Source organism: Pimephales promelas, chromosome 8, assembly GCF_988280905.1.
Source record: "Pimephales promelas chromosome 8, fPimPro1.hap1.1, whole genome shotgun sequence".
In the NCBI taxonomy this organism is placed as follows: domain Eukaryota; kingdom Metazoa; phylum Chordata; class Actinopteri; order Cypriniformes; family Leuciscidae; genus Pimephales; species Pimephales promelas.
Window position 1 is genome coordinate 1,367,166 of NC_142776.1, and position 15,807 is coordinate 1,382,972.

Below are 15,807 nucleotides of genomic sequence, written 5' to 3' on the forward strand. Positions count from 1 at the left end.
GATAAATTTAGAAACAATGTGCATGAATGAATCATTTATAATAAATTCCATTTAAAGGTGCTGTATGTAACTTTTTCACTCTTACTAAAGCATAAAAATACCATTATATGTTGGTAGATATTTAGGAAACATTCTAAGTTCACCTGAAAAACACTTCTACTGCCAGTTATTTTATCTCACTGAAATGTGTCCGTGTTGGAATGTCTGTTTTTGTTTTAGTCTGTGACTCCGCCCACTGCCAATTCACCCAATAGTATTTTGCCACCGATGGTATTTTTGGGATTCCAGTTGGCAGAGGAAACAGTGTATTGCAGTCGGCCTTATAAATATCTTTGAACGAGAGCATATTAAAACACGATCTCAGATATTTTGAATTTAAACTGCAGTACCTATTTCGACCACTAGCTGTCAATCTTACAGACTGCACCTTTAAAATAGAATTGTGCATATTGATTTCATGCTGACTTTAATGCTTTTGTGTGTGTGTGTAGATTCTGGGTTTAGGCTCCAAGCGTTTGTTGACGTTGACTCATCGCGCGCAGATCAAGCGCTTCACTCAAGACCTGCTGAAGCTGCTGAAGTTTCAGGCCAGTAAACAGGTGGTGATCGGGGACTTCGCTCAGGCCTATCACTGGTGAGATCTCTCTTTGCTTCTTAAAGGGATAGTTCACCATGAAATGAAAATTAGCCCATAATTTACTCCACTTCAAATCATCCTAGGTGTGTATGACACTCTTCTTTCAGACGAATACAATCGGAGTTATATTAAATGTCCTGGCTCTTCCAAGCTTTATAATGGCAGTCATTGGCCATTTCTGTTTTGAAGTCCATAAGTGCATCCGTCCATCATAAAGTGCACCTATTCATCATAAAAGTACATCTATCCATCATAAAACTGCATCTTTCCATCATAAAAGTGCATCTATCCATCATAAAAGTGCATCTATCCATCATAAAAGTGCACCCGTCCATCATAAAAGTGCATCCGTCCATCATAAAAGTGCATCCGTCCATCATAAAAGTGCATCTGTCCATCATAAGTGCATCCATCCATCATAAAAGTGCATCCGTCCATCATAAAAGTGCATCCGTCCATCATAAAAGTGCATCCGTCCATCATAAAAGTGCATCCGTCCATCATAAAAGTGCATCCGTCCATCATAAAAGTGCGTCCGTCCATCATAAAAGTGCATCCGTCCATGATAAAAGTGCATCCGTCCATGATAAAAGTGCATCCGTCCATCATAAAAGTGCATCCGTCCATCATAAAAGTGCATCCGTCCATGATAAAAGTGCATCCATCCATCATAAAAGTGCATCCGTCCATCATAAAAGTGCATCCGTCCATGATAAAAGTGCATCCATCCATCATAAAAGTGCATCCGTCCATCATAAAAGTGGATCCGTCCATCATAAAAGTGCATCCGTCCATCATAAAAGTGCATCCGTCCATCATAAAAGTGCATCCGTCCATCATAAAAGTGCATCCGTCCATCATAAAAGTGCATCTGTCCATCATAAAAGTGCATCTGTCCATCATATAAGTGCATCCGTCCATCATAAAAGTGCATCCGTCCATCATAAAAGTGCATCCGTCCATCATAAAAGTGCATCCGTCCATCATAAAAGTGCATCCGTCCATCATAAAAGTGCATCCGTCCATCATAAAAGTGCATCCGTCCATCATAAAAGTGCATCCGTCCATCATAAAAGTGCATCTGTCCATCATAAAAGTGCATCTGTCCATCATAAAAGTGCATCTATCCATCATAAAAGTGCATCTATCCATCATAAAAGTGCACCCGTCCATCATAAAAGTGCATCCGTCCATCATAAAAGTGCATCCGTCCATCATAAAAGTGCATCTGTCCATCATAAGTGCATCCGTCCATCATAAAAGTGCATCCGTCCATCATAAAAGTGCATCCGTCCATCATAAAAGTGCATCCGTCCATCATAAAAGTGCATCCGTCCATCATAAAAGTGCATCCGTCCATCATAAAAGTGCGTCCGTCCATCATAAAAGTGCGTCCGTCCATCATAAAAGTGCATCCGTCCATGATAAAAGTGCATCCGTCCATGATAAAAGTGCATCCGTCCATCATAAAAGTGCATCCGTCCATCATAAAAGTGCATCCGTCCATGATAAAAGTGCATCCATCCATCATAAAAGTGCATCCGTCCATCATAAAAGTGCATCCGTCCATGATAAAAGTGCATCCGTCCATCATAAAAGTGCATCCGTCCATCATAAAAGTGGATCCGTCCATCATAAAAGTGCATCCGTCCATCATAAAAGTGCATCCGTCCATCATAAAAGTGCATCCGTCCATCATAAAAGTGCATCCGTCCATCATAAAAGTGCATCCGTCCATCATAAAAGTGCATCCGTCCATCATAAAAGTGCATCTGTCCATCATAAAAGTGCATCTATCCATCATATAAGTGCATCCGTCCATCATAAAAGTGCATCCGTCCATCATAAAAGTGCATCCGTCCATCATAAAAGTGCATCCGTCCATCATAAAAGTGCATCTGTCCATCATAAAAGTGCATCCGTCCATCATAAAAGTGCACCCGTCCATCATAAAAGTGCATCTGTCAATCATAAAAGTGCTCCACATGACTCTGGTGGTTAATAGAGAGCTTCTGAAGCGACGAGTTTTTGTATGAAAAAATCTATATTTAACATGTTGTAAAGTAAAATTCTAGCTTATGGCCAAACACAGTCTCTACAGACAGACTTTTATTTATATATATTATATTTTTTAATATAACTCTGATTATATTCGTCTGAAAGAAGCATGTCATATACATCTAGGATGACTTGAAGGTGAGTAAGTAATTTTTGGGTGAACTATTCCTTTAAGCATTAGGTGTAACCTCTTCCTCCTGATCTCTGTGTGTGTGTCAGGTGTTTCTCCAGGAACTGGCAGGTGATGGATTATGGGATGTGTGATCTGATGGACCTGTTAGCTGAGATTCCAGACACGACCATCACTGTCACTCAGCAGGACTGCGACACGCTCATCTCTGTTCCCAAAAGAGGTGAAACTGCCTCGAATGCATGAACCCCTGACACAGATGCAAGATTACGGTGTTGTGTTTCCAATATTCCAGTTGTGAATTTAACTTAAAGGGGTGGTTGAATATGATTTCACTTTTCTAACTCTAGTTAGTGTTGCTTTTTGAGCATCAACAGCATCTGCAAATTTACAATGTTCAAAGCAAAGGGAGAAATTTACTTTTAAAGAAATTGCTTTTTAAGGACTACAACAAAAGGCTGGTAGGGACAACGGATTAGTGACATCATGAACCCTAAAATTTACATAAACCCCGCCCCCGGGAAACGATTTATAGATTATCAAGACAGAATATGCTAATCAGTGACTAGAAGATAACTACACAAAAGCTACATAAATTCATCAACTAACCATTCTCCATCTTTCTGACTTTGGTCTGAACATAAAAGGCTAAAAGTTTTGGGAATTTTTAGTGCGTGTGTGAGGTAAAACGACAAGAGCTCCGCCCCCTATCCCGGAGCGGCAGCAGCTCATTTGCATTTAAAGGGACAGACAAAGACAGTGCGTTTTTGCTCACTCTCAAAAAGTGACAACTTAAACATGCTTTATAAAAATATCTGTGGGGTATTTCGAGTTAAAACTTCACACACACACGTTTGGGACATCAGAGGCTTATTTTACATCTTGTGAAAAGGGCATTATACCACCCCTTTAGGCACAAAAGTGGAATATCGCATAAAACGTTTGCGAATAAAGCACCGTTTCCATACCATGTGTTCAAGAGAACAAAATCACTTCCTGGGAAATTGGTGCAAATAATCGGTAATAAAAGTAAGTTTCTGGAGAGATAAATAATTGTGTCAGAGTGTCAGACGAAACACAATAAACGCTGTCATTTAGTATACACGGTTCTATAAATATGCAAATGAGCCCCGCCTCCACTCACTAACACGAGCATAAAACACCACATAGACTTATTAAAAGACATAACATAAGACATATCATTAAAAGCTTAATTTTCACCTCAGGGTGAAATCAAGTAGGGAGGCTAACGATTAATCGATTGATTGTCGATAATATTTTAATTGATTAAAACATCGATTTCTAATTAGCATGGTTTATTTCTGCTCAACCACGAAACTTTAAGAAAATTAAGTGTTAGGTTTGGGACTATGTTCAGTGAAATTGTCAATTACAAACATTGCGACTACGCCCAAAAAAAATAGGCGTAGTGTCCGTGACTTCAGTAATGTTTCTGAAGAGCGTTTTTGAAGCCCAAAGTGGGCGGAGCCGGCCGTCGCCATCTTGGCAGCGCGCCACTCCCGGATAAACGAAAATGGGCAAAGAGGCGGATTAGCTGAGGTGACGTCACTGCTAGCCGTTTGTCTGCTAGTGTTAGCATCAGTGGCAATCCACCTGTCACTTAATTATGCAGAACTTGAAGGCTTAATATAATTTAAACGGATGAGTTATAGAAATATTCACCCCGTCACAGTCACACCCCGTCATGAAGGGCAAAATTAGCGATATAGACAAACCACTTTTCGCACCAGACTGGAAACATGTTTTATCCTGCTGTAAAGTTGGCCATTTTAACATGCGGGTCTATGGGAGTGAGTCTCTTCTGCAGCGCCTCTAGTGGCCAGTGGAGGAACTGCGAGTTAACTCACTCAGTGTTGGATTCAAAATAAATACTAATTACGAGCTCAATCGCATCAATTACTCAACGTATTGTTTACATAAGGGAAACTTTAATCACAATGTCATTGTAATTGCATCATGACGGTTCGTGTAACAGTGCTGTCGTCTGGTCCCTCAGAACGCACGCCCGAGGAGGTGGAACGCACACGGCAGTTTGGGAAGGAGGTTGTGGACCTTCTGAGACACCAGCCTCACTTCCGGATGCCCTTCAGCAAGTTCATCCCCACGTATCACCACCACTTCGGACGCCAGTGCAAACTCTCCTACTACGGCTTCACCAAACTCATGGAGCTGTTCGAGGCCATTCCTGACATTCTTCTGGTCAGTACAAACGCAGACGTGAAGGTGCTCGATATAGGGCTGCACGATTAATCGCATTTTACGTTTGGCTTACCACGATTATGAAATCGCAAAGGCTGCGGTTTATTTATTTAATTTGTATGCGTAGTAGGGCTGGGTATTGGCGCAGATTTCAGAATTCGATTTCAATTCACAAGCTTACAATTCGATTCGATTTCGACTCAATATCGATTATTTTGGATATCAGTTACAATAAATGGCCATTTTTCTCAAGGAAATCAAATCTCTGAACTAATGCTGTAAACTATGGGAGTCTAGTTGGGCTTCATTAGCCTAATATGAAGGTAATAATGAACTGTTTTGTAGCTATACAAACACTTAAATGACACTTTTATTTATTTTTATAATAAGAAGATTATATGAAATATAAACATTTAAATGGTGGCTGTCATAAAAACTTGCCAGATTTATTCAAATATGCATTAAATATTGAAGAACATTAAGATTATAATGCATATGTAATATGGTGTATATATTTAGAGTTATTTTTTCTAGCTGACTAACGAGTTTATGTGGGTTTTCTGAGGTAAATATGACGATACATTGATTACGAGCTGTTTAACTGACGTCTTTCCACGGTTGAAACGCTGATTGAGCGAATCAATGTGACATGATCCGGATTTGGATAAGTTGTACTCTATCTTTAACACACTTTCAGATGCTCATTCATGTTTATTTGGCGCTGTGACTGGTATTATTAAGCCGGACGAGAGATCAGCGCTGCTGCTTCTCCAGAGCGATCTCACGCCACAGCGACAAAACGCTATTTATGTTTTTGAATTTCTAAAGAAAATGGACGTAATTTGAAAATCGAGACTTTGTTTCATATCAATAGTAACAAAGGACAAAGATTATTGCGATTTTTTTTTTTTTTTTTTTTGGATGCGCGCGGATCCGCGATACAATGTCCCATTCATTCAAATGAAACAGGATGACTAATCGATTCTTGAGATTTAAGAATCGATATCGGTTCGTAAAAATTAGAATCGATTAATATCGAGATTTTTTTACCCAGTTCAAATGCGTAGTTTGTCATTGTACGGCTCCATAAACGCTGCTCCATCTGAAAGCACTGTGAGATAAAGGGGATTTGAAAAGGCAAACATGAGGAGCATTTATGAACCTCTTGTCCAACAAAAGACAACATTAGATAACATGCTTTTACTCCAAACTCACTTCATCAGGACAGTCGAGCTCATCCTTCTGGGAGATGATGTGCTTCTGACACGTTTATCAGTCATGTTTAATCAAGGCGTTTCAATCTTCTGTTTATTCAGAGACAGTGATAGAGGTTTCCTGGAATGATGTGTGTTGTCTTCTGCGGGTCATGTTTGGGGTGTGTGATGCCCTCTAGTGTTTATATGGATGTGTGCAGGGTGTCCGCGGGGTTTTAATCAAAATGGTCAAATTTAAGGCCATTAAAAGTGTTAAATGTAGTCTGAGAGGTATTATTTTTTTTAAATTAGCTATTGTTTTTTTCAGACTATCAGGTGTCCTATTCTGATTGAAACTCCTGTGAACAATCCTGTGTTCGCGTTAGTCCGTTTAAATATGTAAAGTGGGAAACAGCTTTGCGATTGATAGAGCTCTAGATTTGACAAAAAATCTGAGGTATATTTTTACCGACTGCGATAGAAAGAGGAGCAAATGGATCGCTGCATATCATAGAAACAACTGGACTCCAGTCAGCGAAAGGTGGATTTGCAGTTAACATTTTGTGTAAATATGCTGAATTTAAGGGTAAATCCATACCCATATATTTTGTATTGTTATATATTGCTCAAAAAAATAAAGGGAACACTTAAACAACACTTAAAGTAAAACAAGAAAAAAGTATTTAATAAGATTATTTCATTCATTCAGATCTATGATGTGTTATTTTAGTGTTCCCTTTATTTTTTTGAGCAGTGTATATTAACAACTCATCAATTAAATATTTATCATTGCATATTCTGCATTATTGGATGTTTTTTAATAAACACTGACCATATGCAATCCTCTAAACATAAAAATGGAATGCGTGCTCTAAATCTATAAATTTTTGTATGTTATAAATTATAAAATGTCAAAATCTGTGTAAATAATAGAAAGGTCGCTGATTAACACTTGCAATTCAGTGTCGTGATGGTTTAAAAAAAATTCTGAAGGTAGTAAAAAAAGGTATTAAAAAGTAGTAAATTTAACTTATGGACTGCTCAGGGTGTCCGCGGGGGTTTTAAAAAGTGATAAATTTAAAACTAATAAAATATATATAATAATTAATTATATATAAAACAATTACTGATAAATTTAACTTAAGGATTACTGTATATACCCTGTTGCTGTATAAACCCTGGTGTGGTGTGTGAGCGCCCTCTTGTGTTCACTCACTACCAATCAGCCGCTGCACTGACAAACTGCGCATAAAATAATCGCAGACTGGCAAATCGCGTGCGGTTTTATTGTACAGTCTTAGTGATGGAGCAGTCGGCGGGAGTCTTTATCTCTCTCTCTCTCTCAGGTGTTGGAGTGCGGAGAGGAGCGTCTGCTAGCGCTGACGGAGGTGGAGTGTGTGAAAGCACTAGCGGCTCAGCTGGTGAAGCTGCTTCGAGCTCAGAGAGACTCAGGACTTCCTGTCAATCAGCTGCTGTGCGAATACAACAAGACGTTCGGCTACAGCCTCCGCCTGCAGGACTACGACTCCGACACGCTGCCCGTCCTGCTCGGCAAGCTCTGCCATGTAGTGAAGGTACACGGGCAAGGTCTCTAAACTCAAGGCAAAGTTCTGTGTTTAGCAGGAGGGTTGGGTATCGTGTGAACTTTAACCCTTGTGCATCCTTATGGACATTTTTGTCCTTTTCAGTTTTGTTTTTTTGATCACTTTGCCTGTGTTGAAGCTAACTGCAAAAAAATTGCCACAGGTGTGTATTTTTATTGGAATTTTACTATTTCACTGTCATTTTCTTAAAAAAATATTTGTTTGCATTAGGTACAAAAAATCCTCCCTCTCAGCGCCTTTTGGACAAAAATGTCCCCATTGAAACTGCCATTTTTAATCCCCGGTTCAGTTAACTATAAAATTATGCAATCTTTGTTCAGAGGCTTTCATTCTGATGGCAAGGCTTCAACATTTTATTTTTTACTATTTTTTTTATCAGATGGTGCCTTTTTTTTTAAAGTTTGGCCTATAAAACAAATATCGCTTTATTCCTGTTTTCTGCTTCGGCATATTATAGAGCCAACTGGATAAATTATGCAACAATATTTGTGTGGGTGTGTTGGTATGGATGTCAGAGTGTGGTTAGTATGTGTGTTATAAAAAAAATATGCGTGTGTGTGCATGTGTGTGTTTGTAATACTGAGAGAGAAAAACTGCAAATTCAAACTCAATCACTGTGAGCTCCAGTGGGGTTTTGCTGCCACCCAATGGGGAAAATATGTTACTACACCCAAACAAACTGTTACCCAAAGCTCATTTTTTGAGATATCCTCCTCAAATTTGGAACACAACCTATTTAGATTCATGGCTTTGATTTTATTGCAGTTTTTAGTTCAACCTGATTTAAAATATATATATTTTATATAAAATATTTTTTATGAATAATTTTCATAAACTTATACCTATATAACTTTTTTTTTGATTTACTTATTATTATTATTATTATTTTTTTACTTCAGCAATAATCTTCTTTAAAATGATAGCAAACTTAAGTCTGTTCTCCAAAGCGTCACATTTTTATGACCGTTTTTTGGCATGGACATTTTTGTCCTCTTTTTACATATGTGTAACTTTTTTTAATTGATGCACAAGGGTTAATGGGATACTCCACTTTTTTTAGGAAATAGGCTCATTTTACCACTCCCCCAGAGTTAAACAGTTTAGTTTTACCGTTTTCGAATCCATTCAGCTGATTTTCTGATATTTAGAAGAAATTCTAAACTTATATTTAGTTATAAGTTACTGATATTCTTCTAAATATCAGAAAATCAGCTGAATGGATTAGAAAACGGTAAAACCCAACTGTTTAACTCTGGGTTTTCTGCATTTTATCCAAAGTTGAACATTTTTCAACTCCCAGCGACCAGTAAAAACGCCGACCGCTCGGCGCTTCAGCATGAAAAAAAAAACGCTCAGCGCCTCGGGACGCTCATGGCGTTTAAAAAACGTGGCGCTCCCATTGAAAACAATTGAAAACATACGCCAGGCGCGTGGAAAAACGCTTTGGCGGACACACGGCCTAAGTATTCAGCAGATGTTTTTATGAATTTGCGCGATCGTTTGCTTCTGTCTTTCGCCAGTCTGTAAGTGTACACCTCAGATTTCTCCGTCTTTCTCTCCTCCAGGTGGTCGATGCTCCCGAAGGGAAGGAGGTGCAGCTCATTAACAGGAAGTCCCTGCGTGCCTTGACGTCTCAGCTGCTGGCGCTGATGATGTCACTTCCTGAGGATCGTGATCATCTCGGAGTGGAGGAGCTGAGGCAGCAGTATGAGTTCGCTTACTCCACGCCGCTCAACCCCTGCGAGTATGGCTTCATCTCGCTCACCGAGCTGCTCAAGAGTCTGCCGTACCTGCTGCAGGTGCGAGCGCCACAAGAGCTTTAGCGACGAGCTTTAGCCTAGCCAATGTGTGTACGATACTTTTAATGTGCAGCAGAAGAGACGTTAAACTTAAACTTAGACCTTAAACTTCTTTAAAGTCCCCCTGTGGCGTAAATCCACATGTATGTAAAGAGTTTTATCTCTAAAAACTGTTTAGCGTATAATGCTAGTACTGGGGGCATTTACTAAGTAAAAAGAAATCGCTGGTTTATACCACTAACAAGGCTCAAAATAGCGCCACACTCACACAGAAACATAATGAGGATCCATACATGCAAAACGAAGCATTGAGAACTTTGTAAGAGTACAGACCGTTTAACCCTCAGGTGCTCTTTGGTCATTTCTGACCAAAAAATGTTCTGTTTTGAAATTTTTTAAATCACAGCTTCATCTGAATGTTATGAAACTTGGTGACTTTTATGGCATTAGGGATGTGAATACACAAAAAAATTGAGGTCATGATCTGAGCATGCTAAGTCACACTTGTGGTCTTTGGTCAAAAATGACCCCCATAGGAAATGAATGGGAAATGGACAAAAACACAAAAATTCACAAATTTTTATTTGTTTATTTATTTTTTACTTTTTTTTATTTTTTATAAAAAAACGTTTTTGACATCGTTTCAACTATATATTCAAATCCACCAAAAAAAAAAAAATGTGTTCATAAACATCTGGGGAATTCACATGCCTCTCCATAGAGAGCTGTACACGCCATCTAGTGGTTACACCATGACTCTATGCTTTTTCTCCATACTGTAACCAGATGGTGCTAATTTTATTCAAAAAATTTTTTTTTTTTTCTGAGGGCGTAGACTCTATATTAAACTAAAATACTGCATTAATAATTTTTTGAAAAATAATATATATATATATATATTTTTTTTACATGCCAAAAATAGACCATAAATATTGCATAAATATTAATAAATTCAATCAAATTGCCTCAAAGTACTAAATTACAAAGAATAAATATTATAGAACAAAAATAAATTGCATTGGTTTTACTAGGATGGAGGAAATTAAATTTTTAGGTGTCCGGGAAGATAACAAGTGTGACTCAGAAACGAAGAGCACCTGAGGGTTAATAAGAACATATTTTATGAAGACAGTTCACAGTAGAAAATAGTCTTGATAAGTCGATCCCCGAACGCCGTTCATACAGTTCAGATCACTCAGCACGGCGTTCGTGGTTTGACTTATCATGACTGTTTTCTAAGATGGCTCCTGTCTGTATTCACGAAGTGAAGTGTCTTATTTAACGATATGTACTCTTACAAAGTTCTCAATGCTTCGTTTTGCATGTATGGAGCCTCATTATGTTTCTGTGTTAGTGGTATAAACTAGCGATTTCTTTTTACTTAGTCATTACTAGCATTATACGCTAAACAGTTTTTAGAGATAAAACTCTTTACAATCGATTATCATGAAAACAAATCTCAGAGAACGGTCGACTATGTACCGATGTTTTATTAGACCAAAGGTTCATTGTTCTCCTTTAAACGTATCTCAGCTTTGTTGCGTGTCTGGAAATCGGCCGCTCTCCATTGAAATGAATGGTATCGTGTGTCTTGTGGTGTGAAGTCTGGTGTGTCTTGTTTGTCTCCAGCTCTCTGAGGATGATGAGGATGACGGAGACGCTGAGGAGCGTGTGAGTTTGACGAGACTCTACCAGTTCGCCCGCAGTGTCCGTGCGCTTCTGCACACCTATCATTATAACCAGATCTTCCTGTCGGAGTTCTGCGGCGCCTTCAGCAAATACACCGGCCGAGAGTTTCAGCCGCTGGCGTACGGATACAAGACGCTGGACGAGCTGCTGGCTGCCATACCTCAGGTCTCACACACACACACACACACACACACACACACCTATCTCTGCTTCGATTCAGCATGCTCACATACACACCTCAATGAACCCATTCTCTCTCATCTGTGTTTTCAACAGGTTGTCTGGATCAAAGGTCACGGTCACAAAAAGATCATAGTCCTGAAGAACGATATGAGAGGTATCAGAACGCTTTATTTCCCTGCACATTAATGAACACGTGATTCAGTGTAACCCAGATAATTTATTTTATTTATTTATATCTTTATTTGACATGGACATACAATTACATTGGACGAGCCATATGCATTTGTTTTTAGTGATCATAGCATACATGCTAATTTTCAACACCTGTCCTTTTGAAAATAAAATAAAATACAGAAACAAGGGAGAAAAAATAAATAAATAAAAAATAAAAACAGCAAGTATCAGAATCAGAAAGTATTAGTAATAGACTATACATGTGAGCACTGTTGTTTAGTTTTCAGCCATTGTGATTAACCAACAAAAACGGTGTTTGTACTCATGCCAGATGGATATAACGAAATAACATCCATTCAAACAAACAGAGCAACAGATATAGACCATTTCACGAGATGTAAACAACACTGGCCCAGAAGCACTTCCTGTTTCAGTTTATAACACTACATATAAGCTGGGATAAAAATAAAATACAACCAACAGAACATTTAAAACTGAGTCAAAAAGTTAAACAAACGTCTTTAAGATTTTTCTTTACATGTGAAATAAAGAAAACGGTTACAAACTGAAACAGGAAGTGCTTCTGGACCAGTGTTGTTTACATCTTGTGAAATGGAATTTAGCATTTTAATCAACAGTAAAACATTTGTTAACCTTTTACCATATTTCTTGGAGTATCGTGATGTGTCGAATCGTGGCATGAGGGTCTCGCGACAGCCCGAGCTGTTTGTGAGGGTGTGTGTTAAGTCGAGCTGAATGTGTGTGTGTGTGTGTGTGTGTGTCTGTAGCTCGAGGCAGTCCAGCGGCCACTTTAGACGGTCCTCGTCCCGATGAAGAGAGCCGGTCCACCGACAGCCCCGCCAACGGTAACTTTTATTTATACAGCGCTTTTCACAATACACTCCATATTACAACTCACTGTGATGTGTTTATCAGAGGAAACTCTGAGTTATGCATTTCAGAACATGTACAAAATCACAGCCAAAAAGGGTTTAATTTAATATTTTAATGCAGAAATGATGACCTCATTGAAGTAATTAAAAACTTCTTTGTTAACAAATGAGAAACGCATTCTTTGGGTTTGCCAGTTCTTTAATATTATGAGACTGCGTTTTTTTTATCAGGACAGTTTTAAAGGGATAGTTGACTTTGAAATTAATTTTTGATATGTTTTATCTTACCTCAAGGGCATCCAAGATGTAGGTGTCTTTGTTTCCACAGTATTTTCAATTTTGACATTTTTCAGTCAAACCGTTGTTGTCTATCAGTCATACACTGGAGGCTAAGGGGGTCCACCAAAGAGCAGCACAGAGAAGTCCAAATTAAACATGATTTAATGACTCATAAATGTAAGTACACACTGATGGCCTAAGACACGAAACGAGCGGTTTGTGTGAGAAAACCAACAGGATTTATATCGTTTTACCTCGTGTAATCACAGCCATGACAAAATGATCTGACGGCACGGGCGCTTCGGTCTGGAAGTGATCGCTTGCGCGCCGACGTCACTCTTTGTTTACAGAGATTTCGTAAGTTTTACCTTTCACTAAACATATTTAGATATACGGGAAACCGCAATGGAAGACGATTTCGGGATATCTAAATATGTTTAGTAAAAGGTAAAACTTCCGAAATCTCCGTGTAAATATTGAGTGACGTCACACGCAAGCGATCACTTCCGGTGTAACATTGAACTGATTCAGTTCGGTTCAGTTGGACATTGAACAACTGATTCAGATCACTGTGATTACACGAGGTCAGAACGATATAAATACTGTTGGTTTTCGTTTCGTGTCATAGGCCATCAATGTGTACTTACATGTACGAGTCATTAAATCATGTTTAATTTGGACTTCTCTTTGGTGGACCCCCTTAGCCTCCAGTGTATGACTGATAGACAACAACGGTTTGACTGAAAAATGTCAAAATTGAAAATACTGTGGAAACAAAGACACCTACATCTTGGATGCCCTTGAGGTAAGATAAAACATATCAAAAATTAATTTCAAAGTGAACTATCCCTTTAAGGATTGATTTATGGATCCAGGGATTGCTATTTTTAGCACAAGTACATTTTAAAGAATTATTTTTTGTCTAAGTTTGTTTTAATTATGTTATACATATTATAACATGTGGTTAAATGTTTAATATGTATCTAATAGCCGGTGCTGAAACTCAAATACTAATGGTTAATAAAACGTCACGAACACGCGCACGCTTCGCTAATCCGCGTTCGTTGATGATTCTGTTTGTCAGGTGAGCTGGAGCTGCTGTGTCTGGGTTCGGGATCTCCCGTGGATCTCCTGTGTGGCCCGGTCCCGTCGTGCCTGCCGTCTCCTCAGCTGCGACCCGACCCGGTTCATCCCGGAGATCTGATGCGCTTCGATCCGGTTCACGATCGGCAGCCTCGACCGGCCAACGGCCTCCTCGCCGCGCCAGAGAACGAGTCGAGCCGAGCGAACGCTTGCATTACGGACAGCCCCGGTCGACGGACGACACGAAACAAGGTCAAACTAGCGGCTAACTTCTCCTTCACGTCAGGCTAACGGCAAACGACATCACGGTGTCATCGTTAGCATCTCCGTGTCCTTCCCTGTACAGAAGCATCACGTGAGAGGAAACAGTCGTTCTGTGTGGGGAATTTCTGTTTTCCAAACTGTTATGAACTCAAAACCAGCTTTCGTTACTACAAACGTCTCGTGTGAGCCTGAAACGCGCCGATCGGAACTGTGAAATCATGACGCTTTCATCCAAACCTTCATTACGGTGAATCTGTGCCTTTAGTTTGAGACGTTATTTGTGTTGTTTGAAGCACGTGGGCTTCGTTGAATGAAATCGAAGGTTAGCCGTGTTCCTCTCTTTTAAACGCATCGCCCTCGTCACATGACTCACAGAAGCCGAATCGCTTAAGTTCATGTTGTTGAATTGAAATTCTTAAAGGAATGTTTAGTTTAATCCGCCTCGTTTCAGATTCACGGGCGTCCGGACGAGCTCCAGCGGGCACTCTCGTCATCGTGTATATCTGCAGTTTGTCGTTTATTTTGGTCCAGAAGTTGCTTTGTAAGTTATATGCACATCGTGCATAAACCCTTGTTTAGTCAGTTAGCTGCAGTTTCCTGTTTTATGTGTTTTGGCATAATGGTGCTAATCAGACGATGTTCCTCTGGAAATGCCAAGGTTGTTTTGGTGAACCTTGAGTTTGCGTCTTCGCTCTCGGTGATTCGAGCCCGGCTCTTACAATGGTTTGTATCGGACGCCCTCGGTCACGGCGAGTTTGATCTGTGTCACATAAAACCAACGAACCGAACGCTCAAGTGTTCTCGTGACCGCCGAACGCATCGCTGTGTTGATGTTCGACGGCACGTCTTCTTTTAAGGGTGTCTCTCTCGGGTCCTGGAGTGTTTCTGGAAGCTGAAGACGTACAGAAGAGAATATGCATGTTTGCATAACGTTCGCCTCTCGTGTCGTTGTTGGATAGATGGAGATTTGGTTTGTGTGTGTGTGTGTGCGCCTCTCCGTTCGTCAAGTGCAGTTTTAGTATTTGTGTTTATCCTCTCGGGTTTGCGACGTCAGCTGATCATCGTCCGGTTCGTGTGAAATGGAAGGTCTTGTATGATTTTAGTCTCCACCAGAAACTTGTTTATTTTTTATTTTTATGTAATGACCAAATATTTTCTGCCATGTATAATAAATATCACAAGCATCATTTGTTGTCGAGGTTTCCTGCCTTCCTGACGCGTTTCTCACGTTCAGTCGTCCGTCCGACCGTATGAACTTTTGCTTCAAACAAGTGTTTTAGTAGATCATCGATGTTTTAACATTTTGAATTAGCATCTTTTTTATATTCCGTTTCCATGTTTTGAATTTTTTTTTTTGAAAGTGTACAACAGACAATCGAAAGAACACTTATGATCAAGTTATTTGTTGCAAGTTAGTTTATTTATTTCGTTGTGTCATTTTTAAAGTGTCTATACATTTTATATCATGCCCACAAATTTGTTCCCCTCGTCTTAGTAAATAATTTGTTCTCTTGTTTTGATTTAACTGAAATGAGGGAATGAATTAATGAGTAAAATCGAGCACACAATATAAAGTCCCCCTGTGGTGTAAATCCAGCTTT

General features: G+C 39.3%; 1 protein-coding gene across 2 annotated transcripts in view; it reads left to right on the forward strand.

Annotated features, from left to right (window-relative positions):
* marf1 (meiosis regulator and mRNA stability factor 1) overlaps nucleotides 1–15,393 on the forward strand; it is a 42,562-nt gene extending 27,169 nt beyond the window's left edge. For both annotated transcript variants that reach the window (XM_039656628.2, XM_089133696.1), the window contains 9 exons: nucleotides 492–634; nucleotides 2,915–3,048; nucleotides 4,843–5,069; nucleotides 7,585–7,812; nucleotides 9,408–9,641; nucleotides 11,271–11,495; nucleotides 11,607–11,667; nucleotides 12,476–12,553; nucleotides 13,944–15,393. In XM_039656628.2, coding sequence (XP_039512562.2) covers nucleotides 492–634; nucleotides 2,915–3,048; nucleotides 4,843–5,069; nucleotides 7,585–7,812; nucleotides 9,408–9,641; nucleotides 11,271–11,495; nucleotides 11,607–11,667; nucleotides 12,476–12,553; nucleotides 13,944–14,233 — 1,620 coding nt within the window. In that variant the 3' untranslated portion in view covers nucleotides 14,234–15,393. The remainder of the gene's footprint in view (nucleotides 1–491; nucleotides 635–2,914; nucleotides 3,049–4,842; nucleotides 5,070–7,584; nucleotides 7,813–9,407; nucleotides 9,642–11,270; nucleotides 11,496–11,606; nucleotides 11,668–12,475; nucleotides 12,554–13,943) is intronic.
* Nucleotides 15,394–15,807: the final 414 nt, after the last annotated feature.